The sequence below is a fragment of the Haliotis rubra genome, unplaced genomic scaffold, assembly GCF_003918875.1.
Source record: "Haliotis rubra isolate DU_JTF1 unplaced genomic scaffold, ASM391887v1 Scf222, whole genome shotgun sequence".
NCBI lineage: Eukaryota > Metazoa > Mollusca > Gastropoda > Lepetellida > Haliotidae > Haliotis > Haliotis rubra.
Genome location: NW_025766248.1, coordinates 1,451,302 through 1,473,132, shown reverse-complemented (window position 1 = coordinate 1,473,132; position 21,831 = coordinate 1,451,302). Strand labels below are relative to the sequence as shown.

Genomic DNA, 21,831 nt, shown 5'->3' with positions numbered 1-21,831 from the left:
TATAAATCACAGCTAAAGACATACTTGTTTGATCAGGACTACAAGTTCCAGTGTTAAACTGTCTGTAAGCGCACAGAGCACATCATATTTGTGAATTGTGTGTCAAATCAAAATCAAAGAACACAATCAGGGTGGATACGGGAGTTGCGCCCTCAATCATGGAGTCGACTATGGGGCGCAGAAGTGCAAAACAAATTCGGTAGAAATCTCGGATGATTTCTTAGACTACCTGACCCAACCTCCCATGGAGGACACGGGGAGTACATGGCCATTACCATCTCACGCAACCTTCGAAACGACCAGGCAACCTTTCCACATCACCTCTCAAATCATAGACGACATCGTGATCATGTCATCCACACATATTGACAAAAATAGAGCAGACCACGACCGACGCCCAATCTGGCCTGGCGTACCAATCTGTAGACATATCCGGGGGAATAAGCAAGATATTTTCAACTGTAGAAATTACATGCATTCGGGGACATACATCACTGTCTGGTGAGAGCCCAGTATCCAATAGGTTTCAGACGTATTAGAGCTGGAGAGTGGCACATCATTACGATGTACACGAAGATGAATTCTCCTGTATCATAGTTGCTACATGTCTGAATCTGTCGGACATGTTATGGTTGTTCTGTCTTTACAAAGCTTGGGAATCGACCCTGTGTATTGATTGTGAATTGCACAATTATATAATGACACAGCTGGAAGACCTGGGACTCTGGTGTAAGGACAGGTGGGTAATTCCGGAATAACGAGGCGTAGTTAATCTCGGACTGAATGTCAAGGGTGGAGATTACTGGTTAGATCCATGGCAGGAATCAGCAATTAGTGAAATTTCGTTGCGCCATAAATGTATTGTTTAGTGAGAGTTTCTTTGGTATCATCATAATTAAGTTCAATATTATGCTTTGTTAATATCATTTATGTGTTTACGGAAGTTTGTTTGGAATGAAAATATTAATTGTTTGTGAGTGATATGATAGCTGAGAAGAGCAACATTACTTTGACAAATAAATAAAGTTATTTATTTTTCGAATTAAGTCCGTCTACGGGCCTGAAATGTTAACTCTGGTAGTTATTTCCCTGGTTCGGATTCTAACAGGTTACTGAAGTAGTGGAAGTGATTTTCAATGGAAAATAACTGACACGTTTCTTTATTCCATAGTGTACAAAAAGAGTAGGGCAACATGATAGAAATTGGGTATGACACAGAAACAAAGAAAGTAGAGAAAGATTCAAAGGTGGTGACACAGATAGAGAATGAGATGAGGATATAGGTATAAGGGCAGATTGAGGACAGAGGCAGAGATGAGGAAAGAGAGAGAGATGAGGACAGAGGCAGGGATAAGGACAGAGAAGTGATGAGGGAACAGATAAGGACAGATTCAGGGATAAGGACAGAGAAGTGATGAGGGGAGAGATGAGGACAGAGGTAGGGATGAAGACAGATGCAGGGATAAGGACAGAGGTAGGGATGAGTACAGAGACGGAGATGAGTACAGAGGCAGAGATGAGGACAGACGCAGAGATGAGTACAGAGGCAGAGATAAGGACAAAGGCAGAGATGAGGACAGACGCAGAGATGAGTACAGAGGCAGAGATGAGGACAAAGGCAGAGATGAGGACAGACGCAGAGATGAGTACAGAGGCAGAGATGAGGACAAAGGCAGAGTTGAGGGCAGAGATGAGTACAGAGGCAGAGATGAGTACAGAGGCAGAGATGAGGACAGACGCAGAGACGAGGGCAGAGATGAGGACAGAGACGGAGATGAGGACAGACGCAGAGATGATGAAAGAGGCAGAGATGAGGACAGATACAGAGACAGGGATGGGGACAGTGAAAAAAGGGAGACACAAGCAGGAGGCAGGGATGTGGACCGTGTCCGCGACAGACAGAGAGATCGGTACAGGGGAAGAGACACACAGACATCAACAGATATAGTTACAAAAAAATACAGATATCGGGAAATATCTGACTTTGACCAGGAAGGGAATGAGACAATGATAGTTTACGGCTAGCAGGTTGATAAGTGTTTCTGCACTTTTACCAGTTACCAGATGTACAGCCGGGAGGTCATTTCGCGTAAACTGTCAGATTTTCTTATCCCTACTTTGTGCCAGAAAATATAGACAGACATGTGATGGCTGAAACAGTGCCAACAATCGATCCAAGCCCCAAACACTGTTAGACACTCTACCCTAACTCATGTTGAAACAGAAACCACAAATCTAGAAATAGAGTCAGAATTAAGAGCTCTCTTACTGGCTGATAACAACAACCGTGTCTGGAACCTCGAAAAGATTCATACCCCCTCCCCCTTCGTCCCGTACAATTCTGAACAATCATGTAACCTCTAGTTCCCTCTAAGTCATACATCGTCGTGGGGGGTCGGCCAGCAAGATCACTGTTGACCCAAAAGTGTTTCATTTTTCAGCTTTTAGCTAATTGATACCCATGTCCACATCGAACGTCTTTCCCCTGCCATGAGAGATGCCGCCTTTGTTCCCAATATAATTGAATCAATCCATTTATCATGGCAAGGCTGCGGGAGGTCTTGATCTCGATGTGCCAAGGAAGTCGACGTGCTAAATTGATTAGTGTGAATCTTGGTAAAAGCTGGCTGATTGCCGTAAACACCTATCTTAATATCCCACATGGTTCCTACAGTTCGCAAAGTTGATCTCAATTGCAACTCAAACATAATTTCGTTTCCTCACTACATCTGGTCATCTATATGGCGACTTACATACGGCCCGTGTACATAAATTGTTTCTTAGTCTCGGTGTTTGTTTGGATCCGGCTACATTCAACATTTCGGAATACTTCAGTGAAAAAGAAAATATACATCCAAGTTTGATGGTGACTAAAATTAAACAAACAAAAAAATGATTATGCTGATGTACAGTCAAACACTGTTATGTCTAAATTTGAATGTATCGTTCCCTGTTGTGCCGAACATCGGATAACTCGAAATATATACGTAGGTCCCTTTACGTTCGACACAACGATATTTGACAGTATTTGATCCGGGTATTACAAGCGATCGTACATTCTTTATATGAATCAGTCCAAAGGAAATGTGCACCGACTGCCTCAAGAAACACTGGGTTTGCAATTTCTCATTACAAAGTAATAAGCTGAGTGAGACAGGTATTTTCGAGTGAACACTTCCTTGTGCCCGTCATTAAAATGATAACACTAATATGACGACAGTGTGTATAAAAATGGGATGCAATACATGTTTTGAAATTGTCATTTGCTATTTGGGTACAGTATAAGGACAGTCCGTTCTGATTCGAAAAACACCCAACACACTGATTACAAAGTGGGCATAGGGTAGCCACGCGGTACAGCTACACGTTTATCTGATTTATAATATAAAATAGACAATTTCATAACGAACGGTTGTAAGAATTTACAACCTGGACATCATCAACCTGACGAGCCGTCACAAGTCTCATATTGTCTTAGACAACATGTTCGTGAGGAACTCTGGCAAGGGTTTTGTCTAACGTAAGAGATGTTCATTCAATAAAGCAAAAGAAATGAAGAGGTTGGTTGATGTTGATGATGTTGCTGTTGCTGCTGCTGTTTAACGTCACACACAGCTATATCAAAGTGGTATGTAAATAACCGCGTCTGGACCAGACAATTAAGTGAGCGACATCATAAACATCGATCGCAGCATCTGGTGATTCGACGATATGCATCAACCAAGTCTGACCACCCGATCCCATTAATCCCGTCTTACGACAAGAATGGCTTTCTGAAGACAACCTTGTTTGTTGAGGAAATGTCAGCATATGTTGAGGTGTGCCCATCGCGCCATTATCGTACACAAATGAGAGAGGTGAGGTGAAGTGAAATTGGGTTTAACGTCGTGTACTTGTACTAGCCCAGACTGAAGCTGGTTTTATAGTGCTAGCCCACTGAGATACCATGCCGCAGTGAAGAATGAATACCCCACTCAGACACATTATACTGACTCCGAGCCGACCAGTCCTTGTTGTACCCATTAATGCCGAGCGCCAGACAGGGACCAACTAGTACCATATTTTAACATCCTACATAAACATGTGTTCATGGTGTAAACACATACATAAGTGTTCAGCTCTTCTGTTCAGGAATATGTTTTAAACCCCAAACACGACCTGAACACGTTGCTAATAAAATAATCATGCTGGTTCTACTGTCAACACGATTTGTTAAGGTTGGTTAGTTCTAATTCACTAATTCACCAGTGTCTGTGAATCGCTGCTAGGTCTTGAAAATGGTCTTTTGTATTATTGTTAATCCACAGACATGGCTGTATCGTGTTTTGGGAGTCAGCCTGATAACTCACAACATCGTGTTGTGTGTTAATGCGCCACCGTGATCATGGGATCAGACTATGCGTGGACTCGATGGCAAACACGTGCAATGTTAGCTTGTGAAGAAATAGACTACATCGATCGTGGATGTAATATATCATGAGCGTAATACACGTGCAGCTTTTAATATTATATATATTTGTTCTTGGTGACGCCCATCTTACTCTTCACCAATGTCTTCAAATAAGCCCAACACACATCCTAACACCTGCCACCTGCTTTCCAAGACCTTTACATGTATGCCTGATCTTACAGATATGTTCAACGCTGCCCCTAAGCAGTATTCATGCAGTGTGGTGGTGGTTTGTAAATATTCGAATCCAGACCCGACAAAACTGTGATTAACATCATGAACATCATGTACCGAGTCACCTAGCCCGACCACCCGATCCCAACAAGCGTGGGTTGCTGAAGATGGGTTCATATGGGATCTTCGAAGAAAATACTCACACAACAATGCATACAAAGCAGTGTCCCGAAAGTATGTGTCCTCCTTTCAATAAATATCGTCAGCTGTCTATGGATTTTATCTAGGATCTGTAAGTTAATGTTTCCAACAGTGAAGGAATTATTGCTCCCTCGCATGTAACATGGCGCGAAAGGTTTGCGAAAAACATTGTTGTCTCCGTTGCTTAGAATAACAGTTGTTATAAGAAAACCTCAATTTGAAGTATGTGCTTTTACATCGACTCTCGTGGGTAAAATAGTTCTACACACTACTTAACTTTAACCTTAGTCAAGGATACATCCACCCAAAACCAAAGTTGATAATCTAGTCTACCAATTGTCAAAGGTAATTTGCTGTATGCAAGAAACTTATTTAATATCTAGGAAATAATTTCTTTTTCTTTTACAGAAATATAATGCAATGATTTTTAACATTTATATATAGATGTTTAAGGATTGTAATTTCAAATACATGTATATGTTTCATTTAAATAAACGCTCCTCACCAATGAAGATTCGTACATATTTCGAACGGCCAAAAAATTGGCCAAAAGACATCGTCGTAAAATGACGCTTTAACTGAGGTGAACAGATAGTTGGTTTAGTGTCATGAAATGACTGCACCACTTCGTTTGCAGTGGAGCTCGAATAAAGGAACGAATGACAGATTTATAATGGCTGTATGGGATCAGAAGTGGTATCACAGATTTGTTGAGAGCTACTTCTCCAGCAGCAACAGCCGTTGTGTTCCCAAAGGTTCCGACATGGCAACGACGGTGTCGGGTTGGGCAGTACACAATCATTATAACATTCGATAGGTTCGACTAAATGTGGCTTTTTGTAAGGTTCTGTGAACTGACTGAAGAAAAGTAAGAGAGTCTGAAAGCACAACAAATTGTAAATTGTTGGATTGTTTGATTATATACTCTCTTGCTGTTATATATTGTCCTTGAATCGAACTTACTTTAGTCGATCTTGATGATCTAGCACTGGGTTCAATGACAGTGGCAACAGCGTCATCGTCATTGGTGCCATCCATGAATATGGATCTGTATGTAATGTAAAACCTTCATGTGGATAACTTATTTGATTGGTTTCTGACTTCTCCGGTTAAGTTAATGTTAAGTCCACCTGGCTTTACATTGGTAGACAAGCTGACGCAGAGATAGGGCTATATTGTCAAAATGTATTCTAGCATCAGAGGTATATCATTGTACTCTGGATAAAGTGATGATTTTTTTTCTTTTCTTTTTTTTTTCTTTTTTTTTTTTAATATTTTGTTTGGAAAGGGGGGGGGGTAGTTCTAAAGAGGATGAAAAACACAGGCATAGGCATAAAACATCATTCAGAAATATATTGTAAGATAATTTAAAACCGTCTTGTTTCAGAGACACATACAAACTAGGAATAGTTGGAATCAAAGTAACAGCCTTGTGTCGAATAGAATTTAATAATATTAAGTAACTGTTGGCTTTTAGGCCCTTTTATAAATAAGAGAGACGTAGTGAGATTACCAACCGATCAGTGATCTATATAGTTGGCAAAACAATTTTATGATCTCCTCCCAACTTTGAAATTTGAAATTTAATTTCTCAAGTGCCGTCAGGTATTTATTCTTGAAGGACTTAATATCGAACATAAATGTCAAATGTTGATCGAAAACAATACCAAGGAATCTTGCATCTCTTACGACGGTGTTATGGCGACATCTAAAATTAATTCCATGTGTTTAAACATAAATAAATACAGTCGGTCATAACTTTTGAGGATTTAATTCCGTTTAAGGATTATATTTAAACATGACTGCAGTTTTCGTTCAATACAAAGCTTGTTTATCACAAGCAATATTGAAATCATCAGTGAACTATCGATTTAATCATTTAAAGCTTCTGATTTGACAGACAAGGGATTGCCATGTGACCATGTCACCTGAGTATATTTATCAGCCAGGGCACCACCAAGGCGTATTTGAAACTGTTTTAAAAAATCTTGAATAAAAATGTAGACAAAGACATACCCTTTTTCAAGATAACAAAACATAGACACTTTTGCTAATCTAACTAAATGGTCAGTGGTTAAGCGACCTTCCGCATATATGTTTCTGATTAAATCATTTAACTCTCATGACCATTAACCTGTTATTTAAGGTTTTACAAATACAGCTGATAACTGGAATGTTTCATATGATCACGCCTTAGCGTTTACCATTTCGAATACATTTCCATAATGTACCATTGGATTCCATCGCAGTCCAAACAGTTATCCAATGCCTTTGCATTAAGTAAGTGTCTCGTGCACAATAATATCAGTATCTGCAAAAAGATATTCGTAGAGAATATTTCCAACACCTATATCTCGCCAGGAAAACTAGATCAATTATACAAAGGAACATGTTCAGTCCAAACTTCCTTAGCTGGTTATACAATTACAAATTGCATTAAGAAATAAGTCGAGCAGAGATGCTAACTTTACTATGATAGGACAGGCTTATCCTTCTATGCCCGTACATACAGGTACAGTCGGAATACCAGACTGCCTGACGTTATAGATAACATGTATAAATTCATAGAGTCGTAGACAACAATGGACAGATGAAGAGACAACAATGGTCAAATAAAGGAAACAATATCAGTGCATGTGGCTAATTGATGTGATGGCCAACACGGCCTGGGGATGACCAATTTAGGTCATAGATGTCGTACACAGAACGTAACTAAAGTAACAGAATCAGAGACAAGCAGGTTGCCAGCATGACGATGTTGGCTACTCATTATACCCTGGTCCCCAAAATAGGACACTTCATGATATGACTGAAATTCTGTTCCAAGAGAAGTTTAAACCAACAAGCTTACTCATTCAAGAACTGCAACAATGGTGAGTGAGTGAGTTAGGATTTACAGCCATATCGTGACTAAAACAAATCATACATTCTAGATACACAAACTTGGATCACTGAAACCTGTCGAAGAAGGACAGTTAAAACTAGAAAATCACTGACATAGGTGTAAAGAAGCATGGAAACAATTCCCCTTTTGAAGACAATACAATATATACACAGGTTATAGATCGCCAACAACTGAAGATAGGTCACCATACTAAGGAATGCAACAATGCAAAATGATCTATTGGACCATATCTGAAGTAGTGCACAGTACATTGATCGCCAACAACTGAAGCTGTATCAGCATACTAATTACCAAGGGTACTGCACCAATGAAAAATGACATATCGGATCATATCTGAAGTGGTCCACAGCCTGAACAGTTTCACGTTTGTACAAAATATTAAAGACAAGATGGAAGCAGACATTTTCCGAAATTGTAGATGTTTGCTGATAGCAAAAACGTGAAAATCAGTTGTCAAAGATGTAATTTCGATCTCCTTCATATATCTTTAAAAGGTATCTATTACACAGAATAGTACTCTTGCATGGTTAATACCAGTTATCTGTCAAAGCACCAGATAGAAAACCTCCACTCGACAATATCAATCTGGTCATTAAACCATAAAATCTACTCATTATCCTCAAGTGTTTTCCTCTATATCGGAGTAACGGGTTATAGTTTGCATAGTCCACGTGATATGTTCTCACTCGATACACCTGCACGTGCCGGCTTAATAATGCCAATACAATTTCTAGAGCAGTAACGGTTGAAGTGCACTTGTATGACTTTAATATCAGCAGGCGGTCACAAAACTCATTTTCATTTTTTACTATTTTTTTTGCCACATTCTTCATGAGTTTTATTGGTCGAATTTCATTGAAAATAAACTTGATGAGGAAGGAACACTTTTGATTTCGGCCCACCAACAATAAAAAAAAAGAACAAGCTTGAAACTTGAAGTTCGAGTGTCACTGTATGTCACTGAGTGTTTGTGTATAATGGACTTTTGTATATGTGCCATGCCGGTCTCGCTGCCTTATTGGTAAAATAGAGCAATTTACACACTGACTCTCAAATCACTTAATACTAGAAATATGTCGGAAATAATCAGGGATAAATATACACATTAGAGATACCAATCTTACTAACTTATGCTAGTTTCATAGAATATGACAGATGCAATCATTTCAACAGAGAACAAGCTGAAGAGCAGTACAAACAACAACGTTATGCTGAAGAAACGAACTTGTGCGGTTTATCAATATACACAATATATAACGCATACCGACAGATATTTGCAAAGGTCGAACAGGGTGGTGTCAACGTTCGCAATGAAACTGTAAGTGATATTGTCCAAATACAGTCAAGTAGAAAATGACAACGCCAGAGAATGCATTATCTCTATTTGGGCAGCATTCTATTTATCTTTTACGTAGTATGCATCTGGAAAAGAAGAAAATATCTTATCTTAATGGAACAAAGTTATGTTATTTTATTTGGTATCTTGAAATGAAAATTATGTATATACAGCAACTCATTTGTTGTCAGATTTTCAATTTTAGTACATAACACAGATTGCAGTGCAAACAAAAGCAACAAATAATAACAATGAAAAGCAGGAGAGAACATCAAATTAGATTGAATCAGTTGTTACTGCCACAAAGGTACAAATATCGGTCATTAAATTATTTTTTACTCTTTTATACGTGGCAGTGTATTAATAAATATAATGTAAAGAAAGAGGAATGCTTAGCGCCTAGGATGACAGTGAATGTTCGATTGTCCTCTACTTACAGCCTTCATCCCAGCACTGAGACAAACAGGAAGCAACTGAATGAGCAACTCGGTAGGTTCTGAGTTCGAGTCGGTGGAAATAAAAAAGGCTTTTTTTTTCGGGTCGGCGGCCAAATTACAGTCAGTTGGGCGATGAGAAACATAGAATAATGTTGCCCTTATAAGGAGATAACGATGCCACTGGTCGTAATATAAAAGGCAAATTAAAGTTTAAAATTATATGACTGATAATCTGTCATGACACCAGGATTTCGTGGAAAGGGTAAATACCTGCTGCCCTACGTGTAACACTTGTCATTGAAACTTAATTATTGTGCTGAGTTAGTTCTGTACAAGAACTGAGGAATTTTTAATTCATATTTAGACGGGAGGGTAGCCTAGTGGTGAAAGCGTTTGCCCGTCACCAGGAAACGGATGGTACAAGGCAAAATAGGGAATTTCATCGGACATTATTTTTGTAACTGATGGGTCAAATTTGAAAATGTCAATTATATGTCTACCAAAAATCTTTTTGAAATCTTTACTGAGGCCTTGAAAGTTTAAACTTTGATCGATCAACTTCTGAGTTATATGACGTTCTTTGAAATCTTGAAAGACAGATCATGCTCGATTGTTACTCAAAAGCTATGAACTGAAGTCTGAAATGCGTGAACTCTACAAGCCACTTCATTTCAATGTGTGTAAGGCAAGGTTGATGACGCAAGTTGTCTTGGGTGAAGATAAAAACACATTTTTTAACATTTCAGAGATCGTGTGTAGAGATGTATACAAATTACTTTCAGAGGCATCTTTACGTGCCAGATGTTCTGTACTGCACTCCAGAGGGTAGAACTGTCGCCACAGTCTGCTGGATACGAGTGTCTAAAGATCCTACTGAGGTATGATTGTTGGTTTCACACGACTATGTCCTTAAAACCCCAGATTAAATAACCCTGACAAGAACGTATGGCAACGGAAGTGATGCACAGATTCCACTGGGGTGGTTTCAGATACGGGGAAGGGGAGATTCCGATCAGATTCACAGGAATCTGGAACGACCAACAGGAAGGGTTTTTCAACTTCCTTATTTGAATACATAATGCCATTTAGAAAGTGGTCAAATGTAATGTAGGGTATATTTGGGTTTACAGTTTATTCATTTATTTATTCATTTTGAGACTGTTTTGATGCAAAAAGAATTCCCTCCGGGATAATAAAGTTATATCTTATCTTATCTTATGTTATCTTATCTTATCTTATTTTATCTTACATCTAAGTAAAGTACCGATTCTAGTGCTTTTGTTGAGGTTGAGTTCCATTCTGGATTTTCGAATTTACATTTGTACGTGATCTAGACCCCCAGTCCGACTTCCATTTGTGGAAGCCTATGTGGCTGAGTTGGCTGGCTATGTGTGCTGGCGATTAGTTGCCTGATTCTGAGAGTGTGGTTTCAGATCCCGGATAGGATTCAATGTAACAAAAGTACTCCAATCGGTGCTTCACTGAGAAATTGTAATCCCAAATAAAACATGGGTTAAACGTCCTTATTTGTTGTACACGACGTCTCGGAGTTCATTCTGAATCCTTCATCAAGACATGATGTTCATGTAAACTCCGAAACGTCGTGTTCAGCTAATAAAGAAGTATATATCAACAAAAAAAAAAATGTGACTCAAATGTATCACGTCTAAATGCCCTTCAAAGAACAAACTAGGATCAGAGCAAATTTCTGATTGGAAGTAGAAACAATATGTGTAGGTAAATACTTTCTTGCCAATATACAGTTCCACTGTCTAAAATAACAGGGTTTCAAAGTGGTATTGTATTGATTTTTGTCCGACATAAAAACTCTGATCTCCTGACATAACATATATTATGGCACACATTCAAAGAAAGGTTGCAGTTTTTAGGTAACTAAACTTGTAATGGCTTTCCGACAACGGAGTATAGGTATGATATTGTATGACATTTAGAGAATAACCCACGAGGTACGAGTGATTACGGGGAATATGTCCCGAGTGAAATTAATGTTCACTGTCCCGAGCTTTAGCGAGGGACTTGAACATTAATTTCACGAGGGACATATTTCCCGTAATCACTCGTACCTCGTGGGTTATTTTTTTTATTACCCATTCTGTAATTAAACCGAGAAACCAGTACTTATGAACTCAAAGCCGCACCTCGTTATGTGTTTACAACGTAATCACGCCTAATGGAATCGCATACGAACCCCAAAATAGTACTGTAGAAAACGGTATGAAAAACACCACAATTCATCAGTTTCCAAATTCGTTTCATGACGATTTTATTACCCACCCCACCCCCACACACCCCCCTGTAAAGATTAAGTTTATTTTTAACGAGTACACTCGCATATTTAATATTTAGTCGTAGATCGCAAATGTGTAGCCTAGATCTACTCGTTACAGAAAGTGGGTGGCTGTGGTTGGATACAAAACAGCAAAAAACTGTCAATTTTTTTCAACGTTAACTGATACAACAGTGAAAATCTGCAAGAGAAGAATAAAACGCAGGAATGGTGAACTTTCTAAGAAGACGGTTCACAATTATTAACGTTTGTCAACATTTTGACTTTGACCTAGTTTTGGCTCGCGTCAGTGCCCTTGTCAGGGACGATAACTCCAACTTTTTTAGTCCGAGTCCGAGTCCGAGTCGACAAAAGGCAAAATACGCCTTTTCGGTGCTCGTGGTTGGTTGAAAGAAAAATCATTTGAAATAGTGAAGTTGAATACTCCACCGTAAATTGGACTAGAAAAAAGAGTATGAACAGCATGGATATCATGGGAAACTGAATTCATCTAGGACATGACTGATTGGGACTGATTCGACTGAGGCTTTGGTGCATTTTGTAGGCAAGGGAGAGACAGGCCTGTGTCACGTGGTGTGGAATCACAGTTGGACGACAGAAGTCTGTTGTTTTGGTGTTGTTTTTCATTCATTGTGGAATAACTGTTGATGGATTGAACGTTTTTGTGCCCTGACACTTGCATGATCTGGTGAGCTGGAACACCTTTGTCAGACAAAGTTTGAATCATGCGTTTCCTGGCGCTATGGTTTGTCAACCGTTTGTCATTAGAAAGCCCTGCTTTACTTGCCATTATTTTCATCAGTGATCCCAGTTTATTTCTGCCAACCGGTTGACGTTTAAACCAAGTATTCCCGGTTCGTACCCCAAACTGGGTGTTTGTTGCCAAATAGAATGGATGATCATCATTGGAGAAGTTTAGTGGTCTCAAGGCACGGTACGACTTGTAAACAGCGACTGGACAACACAGATCCCCAGGTTGTGCCCATGCTTTAGGAGCAAGATCGCTAGACTGGTCACCCTAACGGGTTTTTGACTGCCGTTCAATATACTGGAGATATTCTCTGAATCAACTTTTAGTGTAACATCACCCCATTGTATACGCCTGTGTCGGGTCGCCTATCTCAAGCCAAAATAAACGGTGTTGTTCCACAATAATGTGTATAAAATGGAATCTGGCGTGCTGGTGCCTAGTTGGCCACATTCACGGAGTTTCTGTAATTCAGTGTCGGATACAGGATCAGCACGGAATGGTAGGTTTCCTTTACCTTGTTTTTTAATGACTTGAGTTTTGATTTCAAAACCTCCCTCAGTTTCATGAAATGCATTGACTCGGCTAAGACATGTGAGTACCCATTACGCTTCAAATAGCGTTCAACGCTACCCTATATTCCCCGGAGGGAAGACGGTTCATACTCCGAACCATCAGATTTTCTTGCCGATATGAAAAATGTACATAGGATAGTGTTCAGTTCATGGGGGGCACTGTCTTCAAGTTGTCTTGGATCATTAAGAATCTCACTAAGAAATCTATAAACAAGATTCATGTCCAATTTTGTCTTTTTCATTGAGTTTTCATTTTCGTTCGCAGCCAAGAGGTTATCAATGTCATGGTCATAAACAGGAACAAACCTGTCAAAAGTTTTGTTTTCGATTGGGGGTTAAAAAAAATCATCTTGTAGCAAGTCATTTATGACACTCTGGGGCAGGTGGGGACTTTGGTGAGAGGCCGACTCGCTCGAGATTGTTTCCGGCAACACTTTCAGTCTGTACCTTGCAACTTGCATTTCTCCATATTCTGTGTTTATCACATACACGTGAAAGGAATTTAGCGGTTGTGTTATTCTTGTTACACGTCCTGTAATGTCTCCGTCCACCTTGACCAGTTCATTGACTTTGATTGGCGTTAACTGGGTAGCCATGTTTGTTTACAAAGACGACTTTATGATTATCAATTTTAAACATTTTTTTATTACAAAACATGTTAAGTAGAAGACGCTGTATTGTCAATGAAGTATGAAATAAAACATTAAATTAGCATCAAAATCGAAATCCTGTATGTTGTTTTTGTTCTGTTTTTAAATCTCGAATAAGTGCGATTACATCACGGTCAATTTATCAATGAATCTATGAAACTTTATGAATTAACGTAGTGTGTGAAAGTAGTTCCGGCATCCAATGAAAATGTACAAATATACGATCAACCAATCAACGTCGAGAATCACTAAATTGCACACTGTGCAAATATCAAAAAGATATTACTCGGGATCTCCTCACCCGTATGGGTAATAAAGATATTGTAATTGGTGTTATTTTTGGGGTGGTAAAATATTCTCTATCAGGAATAAACAAACTATATGTAGTTCGACGGGTCTCGCTAAATACAGTGTTCAATCCTGAATCAGCAAAAAACACTGTATACCTTTGCTTTACCATCACAACACTCTCGACCGCCTGCGTGGTGTAGTGGTTAGAGCGTCCGCCCGGAGAGCGGAAGGTCGCGGGTTCGATCCCCGACCGCGTCATACCAAAAGACGTTAAAATATGGTACTTGTTGGTCCCTGCCTGCCGCTCGGCATTAATGGGTACAACAAGGACTGGTCGGCTCGGAGTCAGTATAATGTGTCTGAGTGGGGTAGTCATGCTTCACTGTGGCATGGTATCTCAGTGCGCTAGCACTATAAAAAAAACAGCTTAAGTCTGGGCTAGTACAAGCAGCCGCATATACACATACACATGCATGCACGTCGTCATATGAGCGAAATATTCTCAAGCACGACGTTAAACCCAATTTCACCTCACCTCACAACACTCTCATACATTTCCTCTTGCTACACATCATTATCATCCTGATGGAGAGGCCCGTGGAGATCCAGGTTAGAATTGATCTTCAGTAACCCATGTCTGTTGTAAGAAGCGACTAACGTTATCGGCTGGTCACTGGTCAGGCTCGTAGACTTGGTTGACACATGTCATCGTATCCCAGTTGCGTAGTTCGATGCTCATGCTGTTGATCACTGGATTGTCTGGTCCAGACTGGATTAGGCCGTCCACGTTTTTTATGTTTCATCTCCAAATTGGTGCTGATACGGGCGGCGGGCGAAAAATTATTTTAAAAAAAGCAGTTTGCAATTTTGTTTTCAAGCTGGTGACAGAAAATGACCCTCCATCAGTACCCAGACTATAAATAAAGGCTTTTCTTAATGTGAGAATCCTTTTTCTTAATTTTATACAGTTCATATATCATTAAACATAAGGAAACTATATGAAATAATTATGCTACAAACCTTTAACAGAGCCTCTTTAAATGTCACATTGGATCAGAATACAACAAAGTCGGTTCTTCAAAACTGGCACTTTCTTTATTTTTGGAGAGATTTATCATTTTTTTAGGTATTTTGGCCACCGGTCAAAGGCTGTCGTCCACTGGTAGCACACACTGGTTGCAGGTCCACAGTTTGTTTAATTTCCAAGCGCAATACGAATTGACACGGTAGAAGGTAACGGGAAAACGCCCTGAAAAATCGGTACATGTATATTGTCACGGCATTTCCTACGACAGAACACGAGACAGTGTAAGTCTCGGGTGTCATAGCATCTATGAAATAATGTAAACTCATTTTATATATCAGCCCTTATGTTATTTCCAACGGCAATTCTTCAACTATTGCCGCATTCAAATTTAACAAATAGTTCTCATACTACCACCGACTTCAATGTAAAAAGAATCGGAGATACACCTCCAACCAACGGACCTGTATCTCCTGGAAGACCTTTATCGCAAATTTGAGATTATTACACATCCCTGAAAGTTGAAGAAATGTGTAGAATGTAACCTTTAATTATAAATGTGAATAGTACGATTTCATCAGCAGTTCTTCACATAATTCATTTTGTTTTTAAATTCTGACACTGTTTCTGACGCATACTTAATGTACCATACACCTATTATCTAATTAGTCGGTTGCAGCATAAGTACCAGTCATCATAGTTTGAAATAAAAGATTTAGCCTTTATAAAATGTGCCCATTCGTCAGTGCTGTGAGTCATTATATATGTTAATTCATTGATCCATTTCTTACAAAAGTTTAACACCATTCAACCTCTAAACATAAGTACTCATTTACAGGGGTTTGTTTCAACAAACAACGGATCATTCTACCACCCAAGAGGATGTGTATTATAGAATTATATGTGTATAGACTGACATGTATCTTCTTGTTTTAGTAACATTACGTTGATAAACTATTTCACGTGACAGACCAAAAACTATCTAGCTATAGCTTTATATTCTGATTTTCATTCAACGGTTCTGAAGAAACTTTAGTTTTATGTCTGTTGGTTAGGAATTAACATAGAAAATATGTTTAAAAATCAAATATGTATTTGATGACATAAATTCCATGTAGGTGTGTGTATGCATTATTTATTTTTTTACAAATTTAACAGATAGTTCTTATGTACAATGACTGAATAAAGTCATGCATGTGTAATGTAATATTAAAGTACACACGCACCATCATACAAAAATATCTGATAAAACTCACGACGAAATTCACACGTTGCATAACGATGTTTTCACATTTCGCGCACAATATCAGCTCCCGACCATACTGAATTACAGGAATGTAGCCTAATCGGCGTAAAACGATATAGATTTGATTACAAATGAAAATATACACTGCAGGCTTAAAAGAGCGATATTCAGACATCTAGTGCCAGATTTGAATTACCCATTGCAAAACGTCAACAAAATGGTAAAATATGACTCCACCGTCTAGCTTCGAATGGCCATTTTGCGATTCATTAATGCAATATAAGCAGTCATGGCTATCCCCGGTGTATCACGGAATCACATAACAAATATTTCAGGACATCACACTTGATATATCATTGGTCAAGGAAAACGATACTGTCCATAAAATTATGCACCAGCGTGATGGTGAAGGCTGTACTGGTTAACTGTCTCTAAGTGTTTAGTAACAAGAACAGCTCCCATCGCGCATAAGACATGCGCTGTCAGTTAAGGTTGGACCGTCCGGATCAGCGCTCCAAGCGGATTAGTGAAGGAAAGATAAATTCAAAAAGATCACCCATTTAGATGCTTGAGAGACTTTTCAAAGTATTATATATTTTTCAACGTTGACTTTTAGACACATTTTTCGTTTGATCGGGCTGAAATTATTGCTGTCGGCGGCATTTTGTAAAATAATAAAAAAAAATTGTTCCATCGGAAAGAAAATTTGGGTCGGTCGGAAGATGCGAAACACAGAAAATACGGACGGCCATATTTACAGACCGCCTCCACATAGCTGGAATATTGCTCAATGTGGCGTTAAACTATACTCACTCACTCTGTCATCATGGAGAGCAGAACCTCACCAAGATCATTTAGAACACACAAACAAGATTATAGCACTTACTCTCTGGTTTGTGAATCACTGAAAAATGAAACAACATTCCTTCCACACAAGAAAGTGTTCTGACGACAACCGCTCATTTCATTCTACACCATCAAGGGAAGATACGAGTATGACTTGGCTACCCGATCCAGTGACTGACTTGACAATATCTTTGATGACGTGATGCAGTTTCACTCTTTTCCATTCGTTACCAGTTGTGTGAATCGCAGGTCTAAGGCATCCATACAGTTGATGCTGATTTTCCTCTTTGCACTTAATAGATGCCGTTTAACTGACATACTGTTAGGTTTGACTTACACTCCCTTCAACAAATCTAAGGGATCCGGACTACAGTGTTCTACTACCTTTGGGTTCGAATCCTTTCGTCCCGCCTGTGTCATGGTTCTTGTTGAGTGTTATTTTGACTGCAGGGCAGTTCTGATAACTGAAGCTTACATTCAGCTGTCACTCGTAAAATGCTCATAAGAAATCCAGGTAACCTAGCTTTATTTGAAAACACAGTCCATGTAGTTATTTCAATAATAGGGACGGTGGGGAAGTCTAGTGGTTAAAGCGTTCGCTCGTCACGCCAAAGCCAGAGTTCGATTCCCCACATGGGTACAATGTGTGAAGCCATTTCAGATGTTGCTGGAATACTGCTAAAAGCGGCGTAAAACCATACTCACTCACTCACTCACTATTTCAATAATACGCTCTCACTCATTCAAACTGCGATTTAATTTGTAACTTCCCATATTTTGAGGGCGTGGACAATGTCCAGCATAAACTGTTCCGTCTAACCCCGAGCGAGGGATCTGGCGGTATAGTTAACCCGAGCCCTCCTATTTGAATAACATATACTCATGCCAATATTGGTTGTCACCCCCTTCAATTTTTTAATTGGAGAGGGGTGTGGTGGGGGTTGGGGTGGGAAGGGGGTGACAACCATTATTGGCATGAGAATATATTGCATAAAGGCACCCACGCGTCATATATTCCTCGAAGGCTAGTTGTAGAGGCTCAATGGCTAGAAACTACAACCAGACATATATAATTCGCTAACTTATCACATGAAGGTTGGCATAACAGATGATTTAAAAATAGAACGTAATGGCGCCAGGAAAGTGTTACTTAAAGAAATGACGAAATTCAAAGATATCACATGTCATATCACTAGAACTTTACGAGTTTATGAACAATGCTTTGAGTACATTTACACTATAGTAGTCTGCAGTTTGTTAGATTTAACAAGACCGTTCTGTTTAAATTCCGATGACTTTCGATGCCCGTTTAGTCGGTACATAAAACAAACTTAGGCCCCGAAGAGTGCTCATTCATAATTCTAAAAATACCTTAAGTTACTTTGTAACGGAACATAAACCCGTTTCTTTGGAGTAAACTGAATGACAAAACATATTTTTCAGTTTATCTGGAACAAAATATTTTTTATACAAGGCAACGACCGACATCCAAAAGATGTTTACATGAAAAGCCAATATATTGTTGCACGCAATTCAACAGTTCATTCCCACGCGCTTGTACACGTGGCTAAGTCACAAAATATATTTAGTAATACGTTGTTTATGCAAAGAAAGAATTAAGTGGTAAAGTCTCGCATGCCTTTGCCGTTTAACAGCACCATACTTTAGTTTCATGTTGTTCTCTGTAATCATGGCACATTATGAGAAGCTCATCCTGATGCAAAGATGATACGCTTTTAACTGAGATATACAGATCCACATGTGTTCTCGAACAAGTTGAAATTATAAACATAATTACCGTACTTTCACATAATTACCGTAATTACCTATAATGATGGTGTATGAAACAGACCCCGTGAGACAATGTGTAAAACCTCACGGTAAGAATCGTTGACACATCAGGTTTTGTATTAACAATATCCTCTGAATGTTAGATGACCTTTGTTACGACCCTGAAGATCCCAGTTAGAATTGGTCTTCATTAACCCATACTTGTCGTAAGAGGCGACTAACGGGATCGGGTGGTCAGGCTCGCTGACTTGGTTGACACGTCATCGTATCCCAGTTACGTAGATCGATGCTCATGATGTTGATCACTCAATTATTTACAGACCGCGGCCATATAGCTGGAATATTGCTGAGTGCGTCGTCAAATAACAAACCAACCAATCATTTTTGTTACCTACATATATGTATTCTATAGCTGTTTTTAGTTTTTGCCTATTGCGTTGGCTTTGACATCAATGATGTCAACAATTAAACAAGATAGAATTAATCAGTGATCAGTAATTCATCAATTAAATATGCCAGGTATATGAAAGCGGCCTGTAAGTAATCCAGTCTGTCAAGTCAAGTCGTTTCATTTCTGATCGTTATGAACAACGATCCACGCCGTTGCCTACGTTAAAACGCTTTAATGACTACTAAGTCTTTCACGCGAGTCTGAACACCATTGAGTATCCACTCTCAATATGCGCAGATAGTTGGGGAACATCCACGTGGTATCTTAGTATATTGTTACCCGTATTATAATTATTATTTCAGTGTTGTCATTTTGCATCTAATATGCTCATAGATACGAAGTAGGTGTGCTTCCTATAAAGTGTAAGTAAAATTTATATGTAAAATTCAAAATATGTTCGAGGAGACATTTGCTCGACTGATTTAAATACTGTGCATGGCATAGTTTAAAATGTTTGCGTGCTACTTTAGAGAACAAACCTCAAACAAATCGGGGTGTTTTAATATGCACAGTACACGATTTATTTTAGCTATCGGGTGCTTATAAATACACTAGTTTTCGACCGTAAATTATATTTAGGTTTTACCTGAAACTTGATGCGTGGCGGGGAGGGAAGCAGACGAGAGGCTAAGGGTGCAAAACGTTGCCAGGTTCTTTCAAGTTCATGAAATCAAAAGATCACCTTTTTGAAAACGTTACCGCCGGGTTACAGGAGAACGTTTTTGCGACATTTGTGCTTCTCAATATCGACAGTTTTGGGATGGAAGTGTATTGGTGCATGCGTTGTAACAGGCTTTTTGAAGCAGCATGACAATTCTGTATTGTACTTTCCGATTTTTTCTCCATACTTTTTTTCCCATAAAAATATGTTTGGGATGGAACGGATTGGTACCTATGACAGGACCAGAACAAGTCGTTAGTGCTAGCTCAGTGAGCCACGTTCTGGTTGACATTTCGGCAAGGCAGTTTTCAGTCATGCAGTGTTTTCGCGTGGAGCAATGCAAATGGTGGTGACATTTCGGCAAGGCAGTTTTCAGTCATGCAGTGTTTTCGCGTGTAGCAATGCAAATGGTGGTGACATTTCGGCAAGGCTGTTTTCAGTCATGCAGTAAGCTTTTGCGTGGTAGCAATGCAAATGGTGGTGACATTTCGCAAGGTTGTTTTCAGTCATGCAGTGTTTCCGCGTAGCAATGCAAATGGTGGTGACATTTCGGCAAGGCTGTTTTCAGTCATGCAGTGTTTCCGCGTAGCAATGCATATGGTGGTGACATTTCGGCAAGGCGGATTTCAGTCATGCAGTGTTCCCGCGTAGCAAATGCAAATAGTGGTTACATTTCGGCAAGGCTGTTTTCAGTCATGCAGTGTTTTTGCGTGTAGCAATGCCAATGGTGGTCACACCTGATACTGACATTTTTGAATGAGTGGTTATAGTACCCCTCTCTGGCTCGCTCTCCTGATTCTGTTAATTGAATTGTTGGTTCTTGAAAGGCATAAAGAAGTTGGACGAATGAATACATGACAAGTTTTATGGATAACAACTTCCTTCAGAGTTATTTCTGGCTCCTTCATCAGGCGAATCTGATGAAGGAGCAAGAACTAGTACTGAAACGTCGTATAAAGAATAAAACAAGTTGTTATCCAAAAACGCGTTTTGTTCTAATTTAAATTGTTGTGATAAAACATTGATCAAGACCGCCTCCGTGGTGTAGTGGTTAGAGCGTCCGCCCGGAGAGCGGAAGGTCGCGGGTTCGATCCCAGACCGCGTCATACCAAAAGACGTTAAAATATGGTACTTGTTGGTCCCTGCCTGGCGCTCGGACAAGGACTGGTCGACTCGGAGTCAGTATAATGTGTCTGAGTGGGGTAGTCATGCTTCACTGCGGCATGGTATCTCAGTGGGCTAGCACTATAAAACCAGCTTCAGTCTGGGCTAGTACAAGCAGCCGCACATACACATACACACGCATGCACGTCGTCATATGAGCGAAATATTCTCAAGCACGACGTTAAACCCACTTTCACCTCACCTCTCACATTGATCAAACGAATGACCAAACATCTGATTGTATTTTATTTTATTTTACTTTGATCTTTTTATATATGAAGTACAGCTATTTTTGTCGTAGGTGTATTATTTATCATGCCAGTTATGAGCAACAGTCAGAATATTTCTAAATAACGCAAGGTTCCTGTTCCATATCAGACAAGAGTGTAACATGTGAGGGTTATTGTTCTTGTTGCTGTAATCGTGTATAATCGATCCAATTTAATGTTCCCCTTTCCTAGTTTCGATCTTCGTGATCCTTTTCAATCATCGTTCTATCAGTTAGCGTTTTGGTCACTAGACAGGAAACATAATATATCATTATTCACATGACGCCCCCTTGTAATGCTTATC

The 21,831-nt window shown here is 39.4% G+C and overlaps 1 protein-coding gene and 1 pseudogene across 1 annotated transcript; both read left to right on the top strand.

Moving 5' to 3' along the window:
- Window positions 1-1,414: 1,414 nt before the first annotated feature.
- Window positions 1,415-1,948, top strand: LOC124277524. Its single transcript, XM_046713235.1, has one exon. The coding sequence runs from the start codon at window positions 1,415-1,417 to the stop codon at window positions 1,946-1,948; it is 534 nt and encodes a 177-aa protein (XP_046569191.1).
- A 3,550-nt stretch (window positions 1,949-5,498) lies between these two features.
- Window positions 5,499-21,831, top strand: part of LOC124277523 — a 64,485-nt pseudogene continuing 48,152 nt past the window's right edge.

Coding starts and splice junctions, on each gene's coding strand:
- LOC124277524 (XM_046713235.1), top strand. CDS start 1,415: ATGAGGGGAGAGATGAGGACAGAGGTAGGGATGAAGACAGATGCAGGG.